The sequence below is a fragment of the Eleginops maclovinus genome, chromosome 5, assembly GCF_036324505.1.
Source record: "Eleginops maclovinus isolate JMC-PN-2008 ecotype Puerto Natales chromosome 5, JC_Emac_rtc_rv5, whole genome shotgun sequence".
Taxonomy (NCBI): Eukaryota; Metazoa; Chordata; class Actinopteri; order Perciformes; family Eleginopidae; genus Eleginops; species Eleginops maclovinus.
The window spans coordinates 2,561,724-2,586,454 of record NC_086353.1 but is presented as its reverse complement, the minus strand read 5'-3'; the positions used below and the strand labels follow the sequence as shown (position 1 = coordinate 2,586,454).

The following is a 24,731-nucleotide window of genomic DNA, read 5'->3' as shown; positions in this document are numbered from 1 at the left end:
GGATTCTTTTCAAGGAAAAAATGGAGCTTTTTTGTATAAAGTGTGTATTTTTCTTGATAATGCCTCTAATAACTGAGTGTGATGAAAGGTAATTAAAGACATTTGATGATTAATTTCTGTTTAACATCACGATGAAATAAAAAACCAAACAGGAAAGCCTTTTTTTGTTTTCAATAAATGTATTTAAACAGCTTAAGAAAAACAGTTCTAGATAACAATTATACGAGATTTACTCCTGAATTATACATATTTACACGAGCAGAATCAATCCCAGACGGGAAGAGATGGAGCTTCACCTGAAAAAAGACTTAAACAACATAGTAAATCTTTTATAAAAATACAATGAAAATCCAAATCCTTACTGGCTTCAGTGGTTTGGAAAGAACAGTTAGTGGTTTGCCCTCTTAAATTCACTTCAATTTGCAAGGGAACATTTCTTAATTAACAAAACATTTGGAAATGGATTTACTGCAGTCCACTGGGAAACAGACATCGACACCAGACTCATTTTATATTGCTTCCAAGAGCTGATGTTTCCAAAAATGGGACAAAATGACATGATTTCTGAGTGACTTCAGGTTCAGCTTCAGGTTAAAGGATGATGTTGAGGATAGTAAACAGAGCAATATGAGCTCCTAAAAGCTAATGTTCTAGGGATAAAAAATGGCTTTCAGGGGCAGCTTAAGAATAGATTTCAGCTACATGTGGAGACACCTGCTCCACCAACCTCTGTTTTTTAGGGTCTACTTGTGAAAGATATTCTTGACATACCGTGTGAATATCAAATGCTTAAGACCGATGCTGCATCAGGTTTGTTTTCTAGTTGTATAAAGGACTAAACTGATCAATTGATAGAAGATTTCTGAGCTGATTAACCCTCGACTTGTGTTGTTGTTGAATCTGATATTGAGGAGAGAAAACAGCATAATTAAAAGGTGTTGAAAGCGGAGATATGGGGGGGAGAAAATGTGGTTTCGAGGACAGCGGATGTTTTTCCACTCATACATGAACCCCATGTTTTTTGAGTGCATTTTGAAATCAGCTCTGTAATGTTCTACGTTTGGAAAGAAGGAAAACAAAAATAAAGACTAAGAGAGGAACATGATTGCACAATGACAAAGCGTCTGAATGCATTGCTTAGATTACAACCCATCTGAGCTGATTAAACCTGTGATTTGTGTTCATGTTAAAGTCTGATGTAGAGGAGATAAAAACAGGATAATTAAAGATGCTAAAAGCTACGTTTTTAGGGAGAAAATGTGGGGTTTTATGGATGGCTTTGGGACGGTTTGCCACTTTCTAGATGTGTGTTTCATGCATTTCTGTTTTCTTAGGGAATTTAAAAATCAGCTGTCTTTGATAAACTGCTATGTTTCTATTTCTGGAATAAATACATCACCTGAGGACTTAGACTGTCTCAGGTTTATTTCTAGTTGTATAAAGGACAAACTTGACTTAATCTTGTCTCAGACTGATTAAACCCTTGATTTGAGTTCATGTTAAACGCTGATGGCAGAAAACAGGATACTCAAAGATGCTAAAAGCTAAGATTTTAGGGAGAAAATGTGGGTTTTAGGGACTGCTTTGGGAAATTGTTTTACTTTCTAGATTTGTGTTTCATGTATCTCTGTTTTTGAGTAAATGTGGTAAAAAATGTTCTTTTATAAACATTATTTCTGTATTTATAAAATACAGAAATAATGCATCACCTGAAGAATGAGAGCTTTTTGCAATAGTTGTACAGTCAGAAAGATGAGTTATTATTAGCTCGGATTACACAGTTTGTGGGCTGATTAAACCCTTCATTTGTCTTAATGTTAAAGTCTGATGTTGAGGACAGAAAACAGGATAATCAAAGAGGCTAAAAGCAAAGATTTAAAAAGGACAACATTTGTTTTATAGCTGTATTCTAAAAACTCAACACTAAAATACAATGCATTTTTACTAACAAAGATCAGATCCAAACAAAACTCTCTTTTCTCCCTTTACGTCTATCTGTATTTAGACTTTATCTGTCTGATTCAGCTTAAAAAAAACAAACAAAAAAAGAAAAGACGTTGTGTATTTATTTCCTCCTCTTTATGAAGGTCTTTGCCTCCTTCTGTAGTTCCTTGATGTCCTCCTTACCGCTGTCGTCAGAGGCAGGAGGCTTGTAGTCCGAGTCATCGCCCGCGTCCTCGCTGTCGTCATCGATGAAGCTGTTGTCGTACTCGTCCTCTTCATCATCATCATCCCCATCATCATCGTTACCAACCTTTTTGTGGACGGTGCGGGTAGAGCGACCTGTAAAAGCATTATCAGTGTGTTCATGAGGCTGAGTGAGTCACACAGAGAGGAAACACAAGAGGCTTAATGTGCTGCAAGTTGTGTTTCATCTACCGCTGTTTCTTGAGTTCATTTTGAGTTTTCCCTTAAGGTAGAAAGAAAAGAAAATACAGACAAAGCAAGAAGGAGGAAGTTTGGCATGTCTCTCTTTTTGAAATAAGGTTTTTGTAGTAATGACGTTGTAGACAGCTAGCATTGTGAAATCATCAATCAAAATGTGCCAGAAATCTGCAGAAGTAACGACATTCCCATCAGCCTCTGCTGGACTTTCAATTCACTGCTAATTAGCACATTAGCATGCTAACAAGCTAACCTAACAGTGTTTGACTTGCTAAACCTGTTAGCATGTTAGCATTGCCCATCTTTAATGTTTCTTGTAAAACATAATCAGTAATCATTGTTATTTACTGTTAAAACCTCTTGACAGGTATACATGCCCATCTACTGTACATATTTGGATTCATTCGTATTCTTTTATCCGGCAGTACCCAGGTCTGGGCTTAAGACCCAAAGCTGTGGGACCGTCTGCCTGTTCAGGTTAGAGCCGCACAGTCACGTCGAAACGTTGCTGAAAACCAAAATCTTCTCCCTGCAAGTTGTCTTGGTTTGACTGAATTCAATCTGTAACGTTATTGTTGCTTTTATTGTATTTATTTTCCTTTGTATCTATTTGTACAATTAGGTCTTTTATTGATGGTCTTGTTTTAAACCCAGAGAGCACTTTGGTCAACTCAGGTTGTTTTAAACGTGCTATATGAATAAACTTGACTCGGTTTAAATTCTCTGTTTTGAATTATTATGTACTTATATTGTATCTGTTTCTTTTTTTATTTATTCGAACTTTATGTTGTACGTCTTCTTCTATTTCAATATCAAACAAACACTAAGCTCTAATCCTTTAACTATTTCTAATTGTGCAACAACTTTTCAACACTTGAAAGAAGAACATCTTAGAAACATACATCTAATTGTTGTTGATACTCATGTGTGTGTTTTAATGCACAAAACCTATAACTTGCTAATTAAAAGCAGGAATGATGATGGTGCAGCCTAGGCAGAGGTTTGCTGTCTCTATTTATAATCTTCAAGATAAACAGGGCCTCTAAAGACATCCCTGATATAGGTTAATATCTCAATTTAATCAGAATTTATCCTGCATTTCCCTCAGGAGTCATCAACATAATGTCCTTTTCGTTTCTTTCTACATCGGTTAAAGGGCAGCAAGGCCATCAGCTGCATCAGGGTGGAAGGAAGATAAAAGGAGCCGTGGTTTTTTCCGTCTCTCGAGGTGCAGACGTGACACGGCGGCGTCTTAAATCATGAGAGATTGTGGAATGAGTCGTACGTTTACTAAATGTCAACTCGGCATCAAAATGCAAATGCTGCCGAGACGAGTGACACGTTTCTCATCAGTGAAGAAGAGAGGTGGGGTTATTCAGTGGTGGAGGGCGTGGTGTGTGTGTGTGTGTGTGTGTGTGTGTTTGTGTGTGTGTGTGTGTGTAAAGATGTAAAACCCTTACATTTTTGGCTTTTGATAGCTCTCATTTTGTGTTTAAAATGACTTGCAACAGCATTATATTGCACAATCAGTTCAGTGAATCATGCTGCTAATGTAATGTCGCAACAACACACACTCACAATAAGCTGAGTGTGGTGAGTTTCCATTATTGGGATAATTGTGAAAATCCTGGGATGTTAAAATCATGATAAAAAAGTGGCAAAAGATTCGTTTTTTTACTCAGGATATCATTTCAGAAAGTGCAGACTCTCCCTATGCTGCTAATCTCTATACATGTTTTATTTTAAGCAGGGGTTCTTATGATCTATGACCAATGCCGGGGTGGCAATGGTATTATCCGGGACCTTTCCCGGCCCAAACCATCGACCTGGCCTGATTGGCCCATGGGGAAATAGTTGTAACTAATTTTTGTCACTTATCTTATTCTTGCATTAATATCAATTCAACTGTAGTCTGCATAAATTCACCATTGCAGCGCAGCCGCCTGCTGCATCACAGCAGATTAAATAGGTTCTACCATGTAAGGGAATTCTCTCCTCCCAAATGTTTCAGATGGTTTGGCCCACGGCTCGTCTTTTAAATAACAACGGCGCGAAACAGAGCGCGTCAGTGATGGAGGGTAGAAAGAGGCCAGGTGGAACGGAGAGGGCTAAGCTTAAAAAAAGACAGGAGGTGGCAGCCAAATGTGCCAAATTGACAGATATGTTCTCAAGACAAGCTGGTAGGTTACTGAGAGATATGGATAATAGGCCTGGTTGTGAATTTGATCAAATAGGCTATAACGTGGCGAACGTTTGCAATGTCAACTCAACTGTCATCTGACTGCTTTTGTTGTTAAATATGTAAAATCTCAAAATTTATATGATTTAGAAGTGTATTCCTATATTCAAAGAAGAACCGAACACTTTCTTTACATTCCAGTTCTGATGAACAATTGCTTAACGCTTTATCACACTGTATCTCCTCATCAACTGTAGCCTGCATTCCCACAGGCGCGCACATGTGGTTACTAACGCAATATTAAATAGGGACGATCACATTTGTTGTTTGATATTTGTTATTAAATGCATCTCAAACATGCAATTAAAATAAATATAATTATTTAGAAGTGCTGTATGCAAATATTGTACATGGTTCGCGTGTGCAGGAACAGGGGCAGCGCGAGCACGTTGGGGTGTTTAGTTGCCTTTTTTAATTACTGGAGAGTCTGCACGCGCGTTCTATCCGCGGGAATCAGCATCATGTTTCATGTTCAAGCCTTCCCCTCCCATTTATTATAATGTGAGCTGAGCCCGCTCAGACCCGTGCAGGGAATAGACTGTTCTATTTTCAAGTTGCAATGAGCACTTATCCGGACACCGCGCGGGCACGACGCTTTGATGTGAAAGGAAGAATCTGTTTTCTTGTCGATTTCTATCCATTTCGGACTGAGCACGAATGCAGATGCAGAGGTGTTCACGTCCCGTGCTTGCTGTGTGTAAACGAACCGAACACTTGCTTTACATTCCATTTTTCCATTTTTTGACAAACAGTTTCAAATGTGCTGTCACGCTTATCTCCTCTGCAACTGTAATCTATTTCGTCTCGCCGTCATATCGTGCATTTCCACAGAGGCGCGCACACTGTGGTTATCAACTCACTATTAAATATATTTTTTTATTGTTATCGATTGTTTTCTAGCAACAGCTCAGCAGACCACTTCCAGTGCTACTGATGATCCCAAGGAGGGCACGACTACTGAAGCAGAGGAAGATACTGTAGTTAGTCAAGATAGACATTTGTGATGTAAAATATTGGCATAGAGAAGAAAACCATGGTAGGGTGGTAGACTAAATCATGCAAATCATTTAACACAACCACAATTACAGTAAATAAATAAATGAATTAATCAGTGAATAAAAGGATAAATAAAGTGTGTCATGTTTTCTAGCAACATAGACAACTCTTAATGAACATTTTCCGTAGCCTCAGAGGATCAGGTGCAGTCTGAAGGAGAATGCAGTAGGCATGGAGAGGCCAGGACCACAGAGGAAACAGGTAGCAGGATTTAAAACGAACTAATTACCTGAAATGCATCAAAATAAGCCCAAATGAAATAAGTAATCACTTCAATCAATAATTAATCAATAATTGTCTATGTGACTAATTGCTATAATATAGGAGAGTCAGATGCTGAGAGGGAGGCTCGAGGAACCTTAGAAACAGCAGGAGTGCAGCAGGAGATCTCACAGGCAGCCAATAGCATAGATGAGGAGGCATTTGATTATTTTTCTCGTCCTCAGAGACAAGACCTACAAATGTGTTTTAGTTTCCATCCTCAGCAGCCCACAACACCCCCTGTAGCCAAAGTGTTCTACAACAAACAAGGCACCAACCGCAAATGGTTGACTTTCAGTGACAAAACAGAATCACTGTACTGTTCTGTTTGTTTGGCATTTGCGCCACCTGCTAAAACAAACAATCCCTTCATTAAGGGTGGTATGAAGGCATGGAAACATATCCATCAGCGCATTGAAGAGCATGAACAAAGTAAGATACATAGGAATTGTGCAGATGCTTACTTTCTGATGGCTAAAGATGCAAATGTAAACAGCCTTTTGGCAGGCAAACAGATGTCTTTACATCATGAGAATGTTAAACAGAAGCGCCAGGTAATGGAACGCATTGTTGATGTGGTTAAAGTCATTGGAAAATGTGGTCTTAGTTATCGAGGGGATAAGGCAGAGGCTGCTTACACCCTAGAAAACACTGCAGTCAATCATGGCAACTTTTTAGAGTTGCTACTGCTTTTGGGCCGATATGATCCCTGTCTTCAGCAACACATTAGCAGTTGCATTGAGCAAAGCGAAATTCACCATGACAGTGGGGGAAAAGGAAGAGGGTCTCTTGTGACACTTTTTTCCAAGGACATAGTCAACAAAGTGGTGGATGTACTCAAAATGCTGATAAAACGCAGAATCGCTGATGAGGTCAGAGAGGCAGGCATGTTTTCGGTACAGATAGACACTACTCAGGATGTGTCATCCACAGACCAATGTTCTGTCATACTAAGGTATGTGACAGATGTGATTCATGAGTGACTGGTTGCTGTGGTGGATTGTGAGAAGTCCACAGGTCAGCATTTCACTGACCTGTTGAAACAGACTTTGGATGATCTCAGCATTGATATTGGCACATGTGTGGGCAACTCCACTGATGGTGCTGCCAATATGCAGGGCCAATATCAGGGGTTCTCAGCATTGCTCTCTGAACTGGCTCCTACACAGATTCACATGTGGTGTTATGCCCATGTGTTAAATCTTGTTCTGACAGACACAACAGGCAGTGTGGTTGAAAGCACATCACTTTTTTCCATTCTGAATGATGTGGCAGTGTTTCTGAAGGAGTCGTGGAAACGCATGCAAAAGTGGGAGGAGATGAGTGAGGACAGACGTCACCGGAAATTGGCTCCAATAGGAGCTACAAGGTGGTGGGCTAAGGATCAGGCCCTTACAAAGGTGTTTGGGAGCTTTGGCGATCCAAGGGATGCTCTCTATGTTGACCTCTTGTTGACCCTGGTGGCAATTGAAGCGGATGACACTATGAAGTCAGTGGTCAGGGCCAAAGCAAAGGGGCATGTGGAAACCCTTTTGAGATATGAGGTTATACTCACAGCCCAGATTTTCCTCCGCATCTTCAGGCACACCTCCCCTCTATCCAAGTATTTACAGACACATGGGATGAATATTTTGTCAGCTCAGCGTTTGGTTGAGGGGACAGAGGAAAGCCTCAAAACATTTGCCAGGGACTTTGAGGGAGTTAAAGGAGCAGCTGATGTGTTTGTGAGTTGGGCCAACAAGAAACTGGAAGAGGCAGACAGTGAACTTGTTGTGGAGAGTTCTCTCCCAGAAAAACGACTCAGAAAAAAGAAAAGAATGCCAGGAGAGCTCCAGGAAGATGACCCACCAGTCTCACCTTATACTGCATTTGAGGTCAAGGTCCATAATGTTATTCTGGACACAGTTGCTGGCAGTATCAACAGGAGGTTTGCAGCCAATGCAACACTTGCCTCAGATTTTGCTTGCCTTGACCCAAACAACTTTGCTGAGTTGAGGGAAAACGGAATCCCCAGTACAGCACTGCAAGAGTTAAGCAAGTGTGTATTGAGGTTTGATGACAGAGCGACTGTCAGCAGGTTGCATGACGAGCTGTATAGCCTGGCATCGCAGTGGGAGAGACTGAAAAAGTCTCCTCTGGAGGATTATGTGGTCAGGACAGGAAGAGAGGTCACACAGACTGATGAGGAGGGTAGTGGAATTTCATACATGGAGCCAGAATTTGAGCTGGAGAGCAGGACATGCTCTTCTTGCAAAAACTGTGCTATCTGCGTTTACTTGATCCTCACACAATATAACCTCCTCACAGATGCTTACCATGTAATCGGGTTGGCTTATAAGTTTCTCTTGACTCTTTCAACCACCCAGGTTGCATGCGAGCGGAGCCTCTCTGCCTTAAAATGTGTGAAAACCAGGCTACGAAGCCCAATGTCGCAGGAACTCCTTGATGCATTTATGCTCATGTGTGTTGAAAAGGACATTTTGATGTCCATTGACAATGACACTGTCATTAACGAATTCGCAAAGACAAGCACTTTGCTGAGGAAACTTTTGCTGTTTTAATCTTAAATACAGTATGTGCAGTTTGATTTTTGAATAACTTTGATTGTGAAATAACTTTTCTTCTTTATCATTATCTTTATTTTATTTGAATTTGAATTATATATTGTTAAAGTGACGCAAAGTATTATATACCTTTGTTTAAAACAAATAAAAAGCATTGAGAGAGAATTGTTTTTTGTTTGTTTTATCTTTTCATGGACTCAAATTCCTCCTCCATATCAGAGTGGCCTGAATTTGAATTAAATTCCCGGACTGAGAAAATGGCCCACCCCGGCCCTGTCTATGACGACCCTATTCGGGATAGTTTGACTGTTTATTTTTCACCGATTGAATGTGTCCAATGCAATAAAAAGAACACTTTCGGTGCCATATTCAGACTTTAAAGCATATTTTGACTATAAGTAGGATGGAATTGGGATCACAATTTAATTTGGCCATGTTAAACTGAGCCTTTTATCCTATTAAGGGGTTTAATTGTGCATGTTAATGGTCTGCAAAGGTATATATCCCTGTGTAGTGACATAGTGACATCATTATCTAACAACATTTGCGCTTCTTTTGGCTAGCGCTCCAACACATTGTACGTGATAGGCTAAGGGGCGGGACATCTCTAAGCTGTTGACCAATCACAACAGAGCAGACTGGGCTCTGGTTTCAGACAGAAGGTGAAAAGAGGAGCTGCAGCACAGGCAGTATGAGAAACATAAAGAGCTTTCTGAACATTAAAGCATGTAAACATGTCCCAGGAGAGACAGAACATACAGATATGAACCTGAGAATGAGCTGAATATGTCCCCTTTATTTGGGACATGGTATTGATATATTGTCCCAGATCTTACTAACAAACAAACTAATGCATCTTATTCAAACACACGTTACCTAATATACTACAAAAAGGTAATATGTTAAATAACTAGGCCCTTTTAAAGGCTTTATTACATGTACCTGAGGTAATGACTTTTAAAGAAGCTTGCATGGGGAAATATTCGTCACATTGAGGCGCATTATGTTCGTCCAGAGCAGACTCCTTTCTAATTAAATTTTAGGAGAGTACAGACGGTGAATCATCCTACCTGGTATCTTTGTGTGTTTGTATTCTTTCCTGTGAAGAGGATTTTTTCTGTAAGGGAACAAAAAGGCAACAGTCAAGGTTTATTTACAAAAGAATTACTATGACAAAAATAAATTACTTTTCCAGTCATTAAAAAGATTTTTGAAACAGGGACTGATGTTTTTTCAGGCATTTTTTCAGCCTTTGTTTCAGTGGGAGGACAGGAAATGGCTTTGAGAGGTGCAACAAAGTGAGACATGAAAGAGGACATCAGCGTCTGAGATGCAGAGGCCCTGGAATTAATTAGGGTCAAACTAACTGGGAAGGCCAAGTGCTCCTGTCCCTGAGCAAGGCACCTTCTTCACCTTCTCCTTTACTTCTCCTTCTCTTTAATTACTGCTTTAATGCAAAATGTCACAGCTACATGTGAAGTTTGTGAGTTTCTCTGACTGGTGAAACAAATCCTCCTGAGTAGAGCTGCACTAATTGGAAACATGTACTTAATTGCAAATATTTTAACCGTTAATGCGAGTGTGATATGATTAAAAACCTGCTTGTCCTCTTTTACTAATAAGGAGCATCGTCTAAGGTATGTCCATTAATGTTAGCTTCATCAGGTTTCCCATCATGCCTTTCATCTGACCGTTCCCTCACCTGTAGCAGTCGGTGCCGTATGGACACTCGGGTAAGTCTTCCTCCTGCGTCTCATCCTCCTCCTCCTCCTCCTCCTCGTAGTCGGTGTCACCCGGGTGGCTGCTCTCCTGGAAATGCATCGGGTTCTTCCTGCAGAAACAAACAGGAAGGTGATGAGAGGTTTCAGAAACATAATGGAGAGTCTGCACGGTTCACATTTGTACAGGAGGTTTCCAAGCTGCTTCCTCGTTACAGTATCTACATTTTAATATGAAAAAGGACCAAACATTGGACATTTTGGAACATTTAAACAACAAACTTGGGCAAAATGTTCCTTTAGTTAGTGTTACATTAGGTGTTAAAAAGACACATTTAGATAGTGATTTTAATGCCTTTACAACCACTCAAAGCTTCATTCAAGCACATTAAAACAGAGGCTGAATTGAACAACACCTTCCAATAAGAGGACAATCATTTAAATATGGAGCCCTCATTTTGTGAGAAAGAAGGTCTAAAAAATAAGAATTATGCTCTAGAGTTGGGATATTATATATTCTCTATATATTATTGTATGATTTCTCCATAGACTTTATATTTTCTGCTATTTCACATTACATTTCTGTCTCTCTGACGCCCATCATACCTGTCTCCATCTTGCTACTTCTATCTTTCCATAAGATAGTTTTGTGTTGCGATTTGGATCCTGATTTTTCTGAGCGCAGCTGTGAGAAACTGACATTTAAAAAACTTGAGAGCTGTGTTTTTGGGGGGGATTTGGTTTACTCAACACTTGACCGATTTTCCATCATGTGAATGACTACGTTTTTACTGCTTACCTTCTGTGCACAAATCTATTTCCCACCAATTAGAGGGGATTGTGTTAGTTTAGGAGCTTCAAAAGGTAAATCAGTGGGCTACTTTTTGTTAGAAAACAGGATTCACGTTCAGCTGTAATGTTTCTGGATTATTCTTTATCTTATCTTGAAGATGGAGGATCTCTCGAGGCTGAAAGCAGAGGGAGGCTGCTCTGAGAAGCTGTAATTCAGACGTTGCTTGTTTCATGTTTATCCCCTGAAGTGCACTTAATCTCTTCCTTGCTGGAACATCAAAAGAAATCTCTCTTCTTGGGTCTTAAAGAAGGTCAGCTGTTGTGTTTATGCTCAGTTACCTGTAGCAGTCCTTCCCGTACGGACACGGCGTCCTGAGTCTGGCCTCTGCTCGTTTTGTCTGCTGTCGTCCATTTTTCTTCTTCTTCTCCTCGTTCTCGGCTTGACTGATTTCCTTTGTCTGTGTTTCGGTGTCGGCTGCAGATGTTCCTGCCTCTCTTTCCTCCTCATCCTCCTCCATAGGAAAGCAGTCCGACTCCTTGCTGATCTCAGACCTGTTGGATTCGCTCTGAAGATGACCTGAGGGCTGCTCTGAAGGAACATCCTGAAGAGTGAAACAGACAAAGGAATAAATGTAGCGTCCCCAGTGAGGGGTAAAGCATGCACAAATACAAAGTAGATCCTTTACATTTCAAGACTGAGAGTAAGCCTTGAATACAGTCTTGGGATAAAACACACACAGAGGGCAGTACAAAGACATCAACAACAACCACATCTACTCGCCAATAACTCAACTGTTTTAGACGGAGTGGCTTCCTGTTCTTCATCGCTCATCTTCCTTCTCCTCTTCTTGGGCATTTCCTCCTCGCTGAGCTCCTCTTCAGGTGAGGAGGTCTTCGTGGGAGTGGACTGTTTGGCTGCTTTAGTGCTGGATGAAGGTCCTTTACTTCTCTTTACCCCTGATTGAACATAAACGGGGAGAGAAAATACTACATTTGTTTTTGATTCACTTGTGAGTGGCAAACAATGTTAAAAATAGGAACAAAGTAGATGGGAGTACAAGAACCAGAAATGTGTTTTTACTTTACTTTTACCTAAGACTCGTCTAATCTTTGTATTTTGTGAAATACTTGATATTTTAAACAGTATTGAACAGGATAAAAGTCCTCTTGGTGAACTGTTAACACTTTTAACACTCAACACTCATTTTGTGAAGACATAGGGAGCTAAGTAAGTGAGTCATTTAGTAGGTAAATCGGTAAATAAGTAGGTCAGTAAGTACTTAAGTAAGTTAGTAGGTAAGTAAATAACAAACTAACTAACTAAGTAGGTAAATAAGAACGTAAAGTAAGTGGGTAACTAACTAACTAAGTAAGTCAGTCAGTAAGTACTTAAGTAAGTTAGTAAGTAAGTAACTAAGTCAGTAAGTACTTAAGTAAGTTAGCAACTAACTAAGTAACTAAGTCATTAAGTAAGTTAGTAAGTAACTAAGTCAGTAAGTACTTAAGTAAGTTAGTAAGTTAGCAACTAACTAAGTAAGTCGGTAAGTACTTAAGTAAGTAAGTTAGTAAGTAAGTTAGCAACTAACTAAATAACTAAGTCAGTAAGTAAATAAGTAAGTAAGTAAGCAACTAAGTAACTAAGTCAGTAAGTACTTAAGTAAGTAGGTAAGTTAGTAAGTAAGTTAGCAACTAACTAAGCTAGTAAGTCAGTAAGTACTTAAGTAAGTAAGTAAGTAAGTTAGTAAGTAAGTTAGCAACTAACTAAATAACTAAGTCAGTAAGTACTTAAGTAAATAAGTAGTAGCTCAAAGTAAAGTACACTAGCTTGTACTGAGTCAAAGTACTTGAGTAAAGGCACTTCATTAAGTTCCACCACAGCCAACATTTGTCAGTGAAGTCAAACTCCAGATCTGAGGACATTAGTGGAAAAGTCTCGGTGAATGAAAGCAGACTGAGGTTTCTAAACTGAGAGCATCACGAGTTGCTCTTTAGGAAACTGGAACTTTTCCATCTTTGCACTTTTCCCAGGAACCCAGCTCTTTAAGTGCAGCACGGATCGGACGGACGCCGTAATGGGGGCGGAGAAGAAGTCTGCTTTCTTTCAGAGTAAATATTACGGGAGCAGACACTCAGGGGAGGAGGATCTCCACTGTCCTCTTTTAACTCCTTTAATTATCAAAGATCATTGTAATATTCAGAGAAAGGTTAGCCGCTATGCTGCCTTTGTATTGAGTCTCTTGTTGACTTCAGCTCATGAAATATCACAGCAGTCAACCTGATTAAAGGAGTGACAGCCTCAGACAGGTTGAGCTGCTGTTTAAGGTCAATGATGGTCTGCTTTGTTCAGGTGGCGTCGCAGCACCTGGACAACATCTCCAGACCCTCATTCCATCAGACACTCAGGGGATTAGAGATGAAAAGTACCAAAGTGCTGTAAAAACAGTCCCATTGTGGAAACATTTTTTTGAAGGCCTTTAAATTAAAGTCTGATAGTCTTTTAAACCCTGTGTTGACAATCTTTTTCGTCTGTAGTCATCTCCAGGTCAAAAGCTAATGTTTTTTTGAGAGATGTTCTGATAATTAATCACAAGAAAGTAACAGCTACAATGTCTGCCTGTTTTTTGAAGTACAGTCTGATGCTCTGGTTAATAATGGAGCTCCTTGATATCATTTCATTTGATTTGACATTTTCAGCTTTTTAAATACAAGTAATAAATAAAACCAGGGGATGATATAACAAATCATTAAGCTTTGTAGTTATCTGAGTTTTAAACTTCAATCAAATATCAATAGTACTCTCCAAAATGGAAAAGACTGAACAAGACATATATCTTATACCCTTAAAAATGAAGACCTTTTTATCTGAATCGTACATTTAAAAAAGTACATTTTGGTGAACTAAGGATACACTCACAGATCTGGCTGGTTCAGGTTGAAGTATTTAAAATGTGGACAGACACATGAAACAATAACCCCTTAAAACGTGAACTGGTTACCTTTGGGAGTGGAGTAGGAGTGGGAGGAGGAGGCGCTGTGTGAAGCAGCCGCCATCATCCAGGCGGGTAAAATTCTCCTCCTGTTCACTGAAAGATTTTGTTCGTCCTCTTCTTCCTCTTTTGGTTGTGCAGATTCTCCTACAGAGGAAAAACAGATGGCACCTTACATCAGTGGACTGTGGGTTTATCATCGTAGCTACCAGGAGGCTGAACCCTATAAAGCTGGTGGAAAATATTAAATACTCCTGAATTTTATGAAAGTGTGTCTAACAGAATATGATTCCTGTAAATGATGTGAAGACGTTTCACTACAGAAACACTTGAGAGTGGTGCCTCTTACCCCACAAATGATCTTTGGTTGATTTAAGTACAGGGGTTTGGTCATTGACACGTGATACAACCTGTGACCATTATTAAATTGGTAAAAAAAATGGCAATTTGCACCGCTGAAAAGCTAAATGTTTTCTACACTGAACTTTATTAATAAGTATAGAGAGGAAAGATAACAGATTTGTTTGTCATTCATTGTCTAATTCAGGTCTGAACTTAAAAGTAGTCTCACCTAAGTGCCAAATAGTGGCCAAAATTGGTGAGTAGAAACACTTAAAATAATCACCAAACAACTCGGAGAATCAAAAACGGCAAAAACAAAAGATGAAAACATTGACACCTCTGAGCTTAACGTGACGTACCCTCCTGCTCTGCTGCTTCTCTGCTGATGAAGACTTTGATTCGATTTGGACAGTGTTGCCACAGTTACCTTGAAAAAAGTAATCTGATTACTGATTACTCCTTTAAAAAGTAACTTAGTTAAATTACAAGTTACTTTATTAGTTACATAAAAATGAGTCCAACACACTGCCCGACCAACTTCTTCAACTCTCCCCCTCTTACTGGTTTTGCACCGAAGTCCAGTTTTTGTTGTTTGGGTGGTGGGGGACCTCCTGCATTAGTCGCAGCGCTCTGCTTCGCACCACCTGGTGGGACCTGCTCTGTAAGTTTGACTGTGTCGTGCTGCGACTCCAAATGTTTCTTCAAATTTGCCGTAGTGTTTTTGAACCTTAATATTGTCGTCTTTAGCTGACTCAAAACCCTCAAAATAGTGACTGTATTTCCAGCTACAAAACACGCATCTCTCTCCTCTCTCCATTGTTGTTCACGTTTGGGTCGCTGCGTGATATTACACGTGAGTTGTCCTCATGCTGAAAATGTGACTTAATTGACGCATAGACGTTAACTCTCCGAGAATCAAGAAGAAAGCAAACATACAGTATCTCTTTACTAAAGGAAAATGACTAAAATAGTTTAATCTGATTAGTGGTTTGGAAATAGTAACGCTTCGATTACTCGTTACTGAAAAAAGAGATCAGATTAGAGTAACGCGTTACCGACATCACTGGATTTGGACAAACCTTGGCTGAACCTCTGCTGGCGGCTTCCTGCTGTTCTGATGGATCTGCTGGTGTCGACTCGTCCTGAGGTGGAGTCTGTCCAACAGCAGGAGGTGGTTCCACGTCTGGCTCAGGAGAAACAAGAAGCTCCTCTTCTTCTTTTTCTTCTGCTTCAAACATCTGACTGTTTCTACGGGAGGAACAAATACTTTAAATTAAACATTTGTCCTCATTTTCTCTGGAGTTATCAACTATGAGACTAAGGAAGCTAGTTTAACGTGGCCCTATTGTGCCTTTTTGTGTTTTGCCTTTCCTGTAGTGTGTAATATAGGTTTGTGTGCATGTCAATGGTTTGCAAACACAGAAATCGCATGTGTACATTGTACCTTTTTTTACTTCTTGAACACAGTGACGTCACCATGCAACACTGGCGCTTCTCTTGGCTAGCGCTCCAAGACATTGTACGTGATAGGCTAAGGGCCGGGACATCTCTAAGAGGTTAACCAATCACAACAGAGCCGGCCAGCTAACCAATCAGAACAGACTGGGCTCTGGGTTTCAGACAAAGTCACCTTATATAACCTCTGTACATTTACCTGTGCGGTTGTGTATTGTGTGTGTGTGTGTGTGTGTGTGTGTGTGTGTGTGTGTGTGTGTGTGTGTGTGTGTGTGTGTACAGTATAAGTGTGTGTTAATGTGTCCTGGAGAGAGGGGTGATCTTGTTTTGTCATGTTCTTTAAATATGTGCACAGTATATTTTGGAAATCAATCTGAGTAGGTCATTTCTGCTGTCAAATAAGCAAATCGAATGACATTCAGCCTGAACAATTAAGCTAAAAGTCCACTTTTAAAAACTTTTCAAAATCCAAGAGAGAATTTCTTGAGAAAAAGGATTATGTGAAAGGAAAGCCTTGATGCTGCGGCTCTGAAACAAGCTGCACTTCTGATGAATTTAACATGAGGCTGGTCTGAGCTGAGCTGGAGTGTCTTCTTCCTGTGTGTTTGATCTCAACTTCAAACAGAGATCTTCAAGACAACATGAGGGAAGGTACCTCATAGATAAAACATTACAGAAGCTCAAAGACCACACGAAGCAATCTTCTCCTTAATGCTGGGTTTTAATTCGAGTCAACACGAAAACACTTGAACTGAACCCCATTTAACCCCGCGCTGTCTGCTGTGCAAAGATAAAAGATAAGACTTTAATCAAACAGTGAAGAGCAGCCTCCTCCGTCTCCGTTTAATTACCAAGGAAGACGGGCAAACTTCAGCCAATTAAATTCATCTCTTGATGTTGAGACACAGTGTTAACATGGAGAGGAGCGTGATTCAGGCGTGTAAGTACCTGGGAGTGCGCTGTCCTCTGCCCACGGTCTCCACCCTGTAGATAAACTGACCCGGCATCAGCGAGAATAAATCTCCATCCTGAAGAGGGAACCAGACGTCTCTCTGCAGAGGGCGGGGGTCGTCCGTCAGCGAAGACTGAACAAAGCACGGGTTCAGGTGGGTCTGAGGATCAAAACAATAAGAGGGTGAAGCAAGAACTCCAGCAGGTTCTCATTTTTTACTATAAACTAAAACTTTTTAAGGTGAAGAGACGTTTAAATGATACTTTTTGGGGTTTTCCCTTTCCTGTAGTGTATTATGTAGGTTTGTGTGCATGTCAATGGTCTTCAAAGGCTAAAATCCCAAACGTTCTCTCCCATAGCCCCATCCCTCGCCTTATATGCCTCCTTTGGACTCAGTATCATAGTGACATCACTACGTCACACGCGCACTTCTATTGGCTAGCGCTCCGACACATTGTACGTGATTGGTTAAGGGGCGGGACATCTCTAAGCGGTTAACCAATCACAAAAGAGCCCGCCAGCTAACCAATTAGAGCAGACTGGGCTCTGGTTTCAGACAGAGGGTGAAAAGAGGTGCAGCAGCACAGGCAGTATGAGAAAGATAAAGAGCTTTCTGAACATTAAAGCATGGAAACTGAACTTCATCTGTATAAGAAAATGTATATGCTCTGTGCAGAATATCTGTGTCTGATCAAAAGATCTCATTTATTGATCCAATTGATTTCCCCTCACAATAAACACACGTCTGAAGTGTAGTGAGTTGAGTGTGACAAATTCATCTCACAAATTGAGATGTGCTGAGGCCTTAACAGCCTCTTAAAGTCAATTCAGGAAATGATCATTAGAAGGTGTTAGTGGGATTTGTGTCTGTAACGCTGTCAAATGTTTCTAAACAGACCCTGATCTGACGGAATCAATACTTCGTCCCGGTGAACATCTGAGTGTTGAATGTATATAATGGAAAAACACACAAAAGGGATGCATTTACAGCAACTAAGTGGCAACCTTTTTAGCAATCAATGACAGCCATTACTGCTCAAACACGAGGTTTCTCTTTATGGCAGAGACAGTAATCAACCTTCCATTACAGGAAACACCGACAGCAAGTGTTTGTGAATAAAAAGCAAATTCTGTAATGCAGAAATTGTGTGTACATTTCCTTAAATTAGCCTGTAGAGTCTACTTGCAAAATGTGGTTTTTCTCCTAGATCAAAACCTGTTCATTCCTTTATAAATAAATATGGGAAATAAATCCTAGAAACACCATTGAGTAATAATAATAATGCAACCTAACACAACACCACCAGAAACTAGTGTGCTAAACTGGAGCCCTAATATTTGTTGACAAATGGATAGATAAAAATAATGTTCATTCAAAACTGCAGAACGGTTCTGTGCCTCTCAAATAATGAGATTTCCTGCTTTTCTGTCTTTTAGATCATTTCTTAATGATCTTTCTCTTATCTTAAGACTTCATCCTGGTCTTTGATAAACGGCTATGGGAGTTTTCTGGTGTTTTCTGACTTTTTTTTTACCATATTAATTGTATTAATCAGGAAAAGAATCAACAGACTAATGGATAAGGAAAGAAATTAATAGTAGCAGCCCTCGCAGCAACACTTTGTCTTGCAGCAATCAGCCTTAGGTAGTACAGATTACAAATTATTCTCAACATTTAGTGTAGTGTTTCACATGTGTGTGTTAGGCAGGCATTAAAGTAACTGATTTAACACAATATAATACATTATAAAGCATTCAGATGACACACGTCAGTGATTCCTGAGACACTAAGGTCACATGAACAGCTCTAAGAGATGACTTTAGTTTGCATGAACTTAATTGCACACTATAAGTAAGAAAAGTAGCTAAGAGGCAGCCATGATGTTAAATAAAGGGCACCATTAAGTGGAATGAGGGAAACATGCAGAAGCAGTGGTGTGTTTTATTGTTGTTATTATTTGTTTTTAGTGCGAAGACGTACCGGTTTGATGCGCAGCTCTCCGTTTAGGTTCTCCAGCCGCCCGTGAAGTCTGGAAACTCTCTTATCACTGACCTGAGACGACAAAAAATTAAGTAGACAGGAGAAGAGCGTCAGTGCAAAAAGAGTTAGATATGTTTAAACGAACTGATAGAGATCACTATTGTCATTTCAGTAATTACACCGGAGTGCAGTTTATCTCATGGTACCCAGAGGACGGGTCATATCATGTTTGGTAATTGTGTTTTTACCACCTAGAGCTACTTTAAGATTTTATGAAAGACTATAAATGCTCTTCATCTTCAACATTCATGCAGTAAATGGCTCCAGTGGCTCAGAGGAAGACCTGCAGCTCAGCTATAAATAACACGTTCCCTAGTTTGACCCTTTAGGAGCATGTTTAGATGTTTATTTTAATTCTCAGCAGATAGCATGAATACAGAAATTACAAATGCTACTGCTGAGTGTAAAAGAAGTAGAACATGCCTGCTGTATACTAAATACAAACCACCATTAGATTTGTTTTACAAAATGATTTAATGAATGAACACAAACTATAACATGAAAAAGGTCTTTAAACATCAAAACCAAAGCTGACTGATTTGTTGTCAATCATTGATTAATAGATTAATTGATTTATAGTTTCAGCTTTGCTATAATTTGTTATTAAACTTTTGTATGTTTACAGGAATCTTGAATTGTAAAGTAACCATAGCTGTCATAGAAATAGAGTGGAGAAGCATTCATATTTGCCCTCTGAAATGGAAACTATATTAAAGAACAAACAACCTACATTTTTATTTGAGTACTTCCCACTCCAACACATTTACAGCAATGTTTTAAATAGAATCGGAGTAACACTAATATCAAACGAAGAGTATAAAGGAGATAGTAAAAGCAATTGTCACTGGTTGCAAGATTAGTATTGAGTGTATATAGCGTCTGATAAGTAACATGTAATGTAATAAAAATAGATGAATTAAAAGGACTCACTCCCAGTAAGGGCCCCCTGCCCAGCACCGTTTCTCCTGGCGGAAGGTGGATTGGTTCCCCGCCACCACCGTCCACCGGGAGGAGGTCGAAGCCCGACATCTGCACGGCTGGCCGGGTACTGGAGGGAGCTTCACCCCGGTTCACAGGAGGCACTGGTAGATATAACATAACATAACAAAACAATAAATAACCATTTAGTTCAGGGGGTTTTGAAACGCTACAAACAGGCTTAATAGTGCAATTAAACAGCTTCTAAATCTTCTTTCATTCAGTTGCATGGTCTGTAGTCAGCTGAGGTCTCAACAAGCCATGCAGTAATACACGTTTACCTCTGCCTACCTGTTGTGAAGAGAAACAGGATAGTTATGTCTCTCTCAGGATAAAAAAACACAAACAAACCGACAACACAGAAAGCATTTACAACGCTCGCTGTCAGCTGCAGGATTCAAAACTTCCGGGTTTCTGAGGAGTCTGCGCAGCAGGCCTCTGTCTTTTGGATTTGGTTTACACCAAATTCCATAACGATTTTGTCCCATTTACAATGTTATCATTCATTCGTGAATTTTTTTGTCATTTTCAAAGAAAACAAAAGACGTTTTATGAATAAATAAATACAACTCTTTAATTCGGCATACATGTAACGCAGAGTGCATTTTTGTAATCATCAATATTTCCACTTATTCCACTTCGGAAAACACGGTCAAGCCAGCCCCACTTCGTACTGAGGTGCGCGTGTATTATATGCATTACGGTAGAGACCTTTAAACACTGCCTTCAAAATAAAAGCGTTTACTCTTACTTGTCAATAACAAATATACCTTAAACATACCTAAAAACATACCTAAAATATGAATATATACTGGAGCTTAAATTAAGAAATATGTACTAAATAATGAGATCAATTATAATTTACTACCACATTAAAACTGAGTGAAGGGAAATTAAATGAGTGACTTTCTGATGTGGCCTGCTACCAGTGCCGCCGCTCCCATAACGCGCATTACGCGCTGTGCGTAGGGCACCAAGTGTCGAGGGGGCACCACCAAAAATAGCCTAATGAAAAATCGTCATAATAATTATAAGGCCGAAATTATTTCAGTAGACTATAGAAATATGAGGCACTTTTTAGGCATACTACTCAAAGGTACCGATGGTGCCCCCCTCTCCCCTCCCCCCCTCCCCTCCCCACTCACTCATCACAACTCATAATGTTTTTTTATTGGGGGGGGGGGGGGGGGCATCATGAAGGAATTATGCTTAGGGCACCAAAATGGCTAGCAGCGGCACTGCCTGCTACCACCATGGAGTGAAATGAGTCTTTGATTATGGACAGTTTTTAATTTATTCTTATCTAAAAACAGATTGAGGATGGCTCATATAAGAGAATTCAACGGTATTTTATTTTGAAACTGTACATCAGAATGGCATGTTATTTTTGGAGTCACTTTCTGTGATGTCAACGCCAGTGGAAATTATTCACCCAGTGGAAATGAAAAGTTCAATTTTATGATCAGATATGTCTTCATGAATGTATCCTTGAGTTTTAAATTTTAGAAAGTATTTACTCAGTTATAATGTGGTAGTACATTATTATTGAGTTTCATTCATATGTTATGTATGTTTAACATATATTTGTTACTGACAAGTAAGAGTAAGCTTCTTTTATTTTGAAGGCAGTTTTTACATGCCCCTTTCGTAATGCATGAAGTATACGCGCATCGCAGTACAACGGCTTGACCGTGTTTTCCGAAGTGGAGGCTGGCTTGATCGCAGTTCCACTTGATCATCGTGTACTGGATATTAATAGCTATATATCAGGAAAGAATAGAAGAAATAGGACTTTTTCCAGCCATGTTTTTGTGTCGTACATTTATTCCCAACGTGTTAAACGAATCATATTGTATTGCATTATTTCAATAAAGAACCAAGAACTTGTGTATTCAAGACGTGAGACTCACATTTTATAAACTAAACGTACGCAATGTATACAAAGATGTACGCCGAATTGAAGATGTATATGTACTTATTCATAAACCATATTTGGATTTATTTCATAAATATGAATAGTTTGTCAATAAACAAGAACACGTAAAATAGTATACATTCAGGAAGGAGTGGTGAATGTATGACCCTTTCTACGCATGCGCAGTTCATCAAAACTCAACACTGACGTTCTGTGTGTAAACAACCGTCAAGACCTTTAAACAGTCAGCTGTCACCGAGACACCGAGCGACCACACTGCCGGTAAGAGAACAAAAGATAAAACAAAACCTCATCGTGTTGTAGTAACCAAGGCCGTTTGATATTTACTTTCTGCATTTCTTGTACTAAACACCAAAGATATAGCCTGAAAACTGCGAGAGTTTTTTCAGTCGCTATTAGCTAGGCTAGCTAACCTTTAGCCGGAGCGTCAACGTGACTCGGAGGTACAGGAGTAAAATCTGATTTGATTACAATGAAATTCACACTTTGATGCAGTTTTTGTCATCCACAAACCCAACAGATAAACACAAAGTCGTAATTTTAGCTGAGTGCTGTTGTTTTGTGCTGTTTAATCGCTTAGAAATGGTTAAATCTGAGTTGTTTTTAAGGGCAGAGATTTTTGTGAATATTGCCATCCCAAAGCAGCAGTCACCTGCTGTGTGTCAGGACTGTAAAAGTAAATGAATACATAACTGCGTGTTTATTCTCAGCGGTGGAAAGTAACCAAGTACATTTACTGTGTACTGTACCTACACATTTTAAAGGCACATTTTCCAGCTTTTATACTTTTCTTATGTATTTGTCCAGCAGTGGCTCAGTCAGTAGGGGCTTGGACTGGGAATTGTAGGGTCGCCGGTTCAAGTCCCCGAACAGACATGAAATATGGAAAGTGGACTGCTACTTGGAGAGGTCCCAGTTCACCTCCTAGGCCCTGCTGTGGTGCCCTTGAGCAAGGCACCGGACACCTCCAATCCCCCCTCCCCATTGCTCCCCGGGCGCTGCACAATAGCTGCCCACTGCTCCTAGTACTAGGATGGGTTAAATGCAGAGGACCAATTTCACTGTGTGTGCTCTGCTGTGTGCATGTATGTGACTAATAAAGAGGGCTTCATCCTCCGATTCTATCTATCTATCTATCCTCTTATAAATTCAGATTTTGACACACAATACATAGGAACAACTTTTAGAATATGATTATTTTTGTATGGATAAACCATCCAACATTACATTTAATTACCTTAAACCATGAGTGGGTTAACAGAAAATTAATTGGCAGAAAGTTTTGCTAAAAAGATTTTTGTTAAAAAAAATTCTTATTCCCAGTTTCCTAAATTTGAATACTTTCTGCTTTTGCTTTAAAATATTTAAAAATATTTAAATATTTTCGGAGCAATGAGTAGTTTTACTGAGTGAATTTTCCTAATCATACTTTAGTACTTTGGCTGAAGTTCTATTCTTGTTCCAGTACTTTATTTTTTTGCCTGTTCGCAGTATATGTGAATGTTTTACTTTCAAACAGTGATGGTCATTATCTTTTTTTACTTGGGAAAGATCAAGCTTTGGACAATCTATGTGCTTATTTGAGTGAAAGGACAGAATGCACTTTGAATTCTTTTTCTGTCTTTCATTATAAGTACCTTTTGGATTAAAAAATAATCCTGAAGCGTTCATATTGTAATGAAGCTGTAATCAGTGACGTCAGACATCTTAATCCCTCTGTTTTCCAGGCTGTTTCAGACTGTTGCACTCAGAGCTATCATGCAGCATGACACCGCCACGACCTCGCCTGTGTTTCTCTGCTCTAAAAGAAGACCCTCCCTGATATCCACCTGCAACGTCCCTCCTGAAAACTTTGCTGAGACGCTGCCGACGGAAATGAGCGTGAAGATCTTTGGCGAGCTGGACACTGAGAGTCTGTGCAGCGCCGCGCTGACCTGCAGGCTGTGGCGCGACATCATCGAGGAGAGCGAGCAGGTGTGGAGGAGGCAGTGTCTGCTGGTCAGAGCCGTCTGCCAGAGGGAGGTCGACAGCGACAGGAGGGACGGACTGTCCTGGAAGGTGGGTCTTTGAGTCCTCCAGTCGGAAATCAGCAGAAGAAAACAGAACACGTGTAGTATGATCAGAAAAACTATTGGCAAATATGAACACAGCTGCAAATGTCCGGTCATTACAGAAACACAAGCCCTTTGATTTGATGTTTGATGCAAAGAAATTACCAAATTAGAGGTAGCTTCAGGGAATAAACATCACAGGGAGACAAAAACAGTTACAGGTGATGTAACATGGTCATGTTTTGGGCAGCAACCTGAAGAAAAAAAGTCTGTAAAAGGTAAAGTACACACTGGCCGTATGCCTTAATTGATGCACACACTCTCATCATTTTTAATTAAATCTAATATAAAGAAAGGAATCTCACAATATTCTAATTGTTGTCTAAGTGGAAGTTGAAGCTTCTTTGATCCACTGTCCTCTGACTCTGTCTCGCTTCTCTCTGCAGGTCACTCTGGTGAAGAACTACAACCGTAGCTGCTATAAGAGAGACTGGCTGAGGGGACGGTACAGCCATGTGCGCTCAGCGGAGGAGCTGCGAGGCAGGAAGATGACGCCACTGGACGCTGAAACCTGGGGAGAAATCCTACAGGCCGAGCTGGACAGATGACTGACAGAAGCCGAAACATTTAATTTTTTTTTTAAAGCACCCTTTTAACGCTAATATATTTCGTGGTTTTGTGTTTATGCAAATACACACAAAAAGTTGTAAATAATTTTATTTTTGTTGTACTTTTTTTAAGAAAAAAAGGATCATGGAGAAAATGAAACATTGACATCAGTGGGTAAATTATCTGTTACAATTAAGTTTCAATCCTGTGATGTCAAATTGACTGAGATGCAATAAATGAAATTCTTGCAGTTGGCTAATATAAAGTTTAATTTTGATGTCTATTAAAATATTTTTGTATTGAGATTTTTCATAATTTTGGACAAAACTTAAAAAGGAAGGACGAGTAAAAGGAAAAGAGAACTT

At 39.7% G+C, this 24,731-nt stretch overlaps 2 protein-coding genes across 3 annotated transcripts; one reads left to right on the top strand and one right to left on the bottom strand.

The window, feature by feature from the left end:
• Positions 1 to 165: 165 nt before the first annotated feature.
• On the bottom strand, positions 166 to 20,186 carry aplf (aprataxin and PNKP like factor). Its single transcript, XM_063883603.1, is given in 11 exon segments — positions 166 to 2,283; positions 9,576 to 9,622; positions 10,208 to 10,336; positions 11,355 to 11,617; positions 11,809 to 11,972; positions 14,012 to 14,146; positions 15,420 to 15,592; positions 16,748 to 16,911; positions 18,733 to 18,804; positions 19,723 to 19,874; positions 20,062 to 20,186. Coding segments are annotated over 10 exon segments (1,464 nt in total). The 5' UTR covers positions 19,822 to 19,874; positions 20,062 to 20,186; the 3' UTR covers positions 166 to 2,065.
• Positions 19,855 to 24,669, top strand: LOC134864545 (F-box only protein 48). 2 transcript variants are annotated; one of them, XM_063883606.1, is made up of 3 exons: positions 19,855 to 19,877; positions 23,434 to 23,764; positions 24,204 to 24,669. In XM_063883606.1, the coding sequence occupies exons 2-3, from the start codon at positions 23,465 to 23,467 to the stop codon at positions 24,363 to 24,365; spliced, it is 462 nt and encodes a 153-aa protein (XP_063739676.1). In that variant the 5' UTR covers positions 19,855 to 19,877; positions 23,434 to 23,464; the 3' UTR covers positions 24,366 to 24,669. The 2 variants fall into 2 exon arrangements, with proteins under 2 accessions (XP_063739676.1, XP_063739675.1); XM_063883605.1 differs by lacking the exon at positions 19,855 to 19,877 and adding an exon at positions 21,844 to 21,967.
• Positions 24,670 to 24,731: the final 62 nt, after the last annotated feature.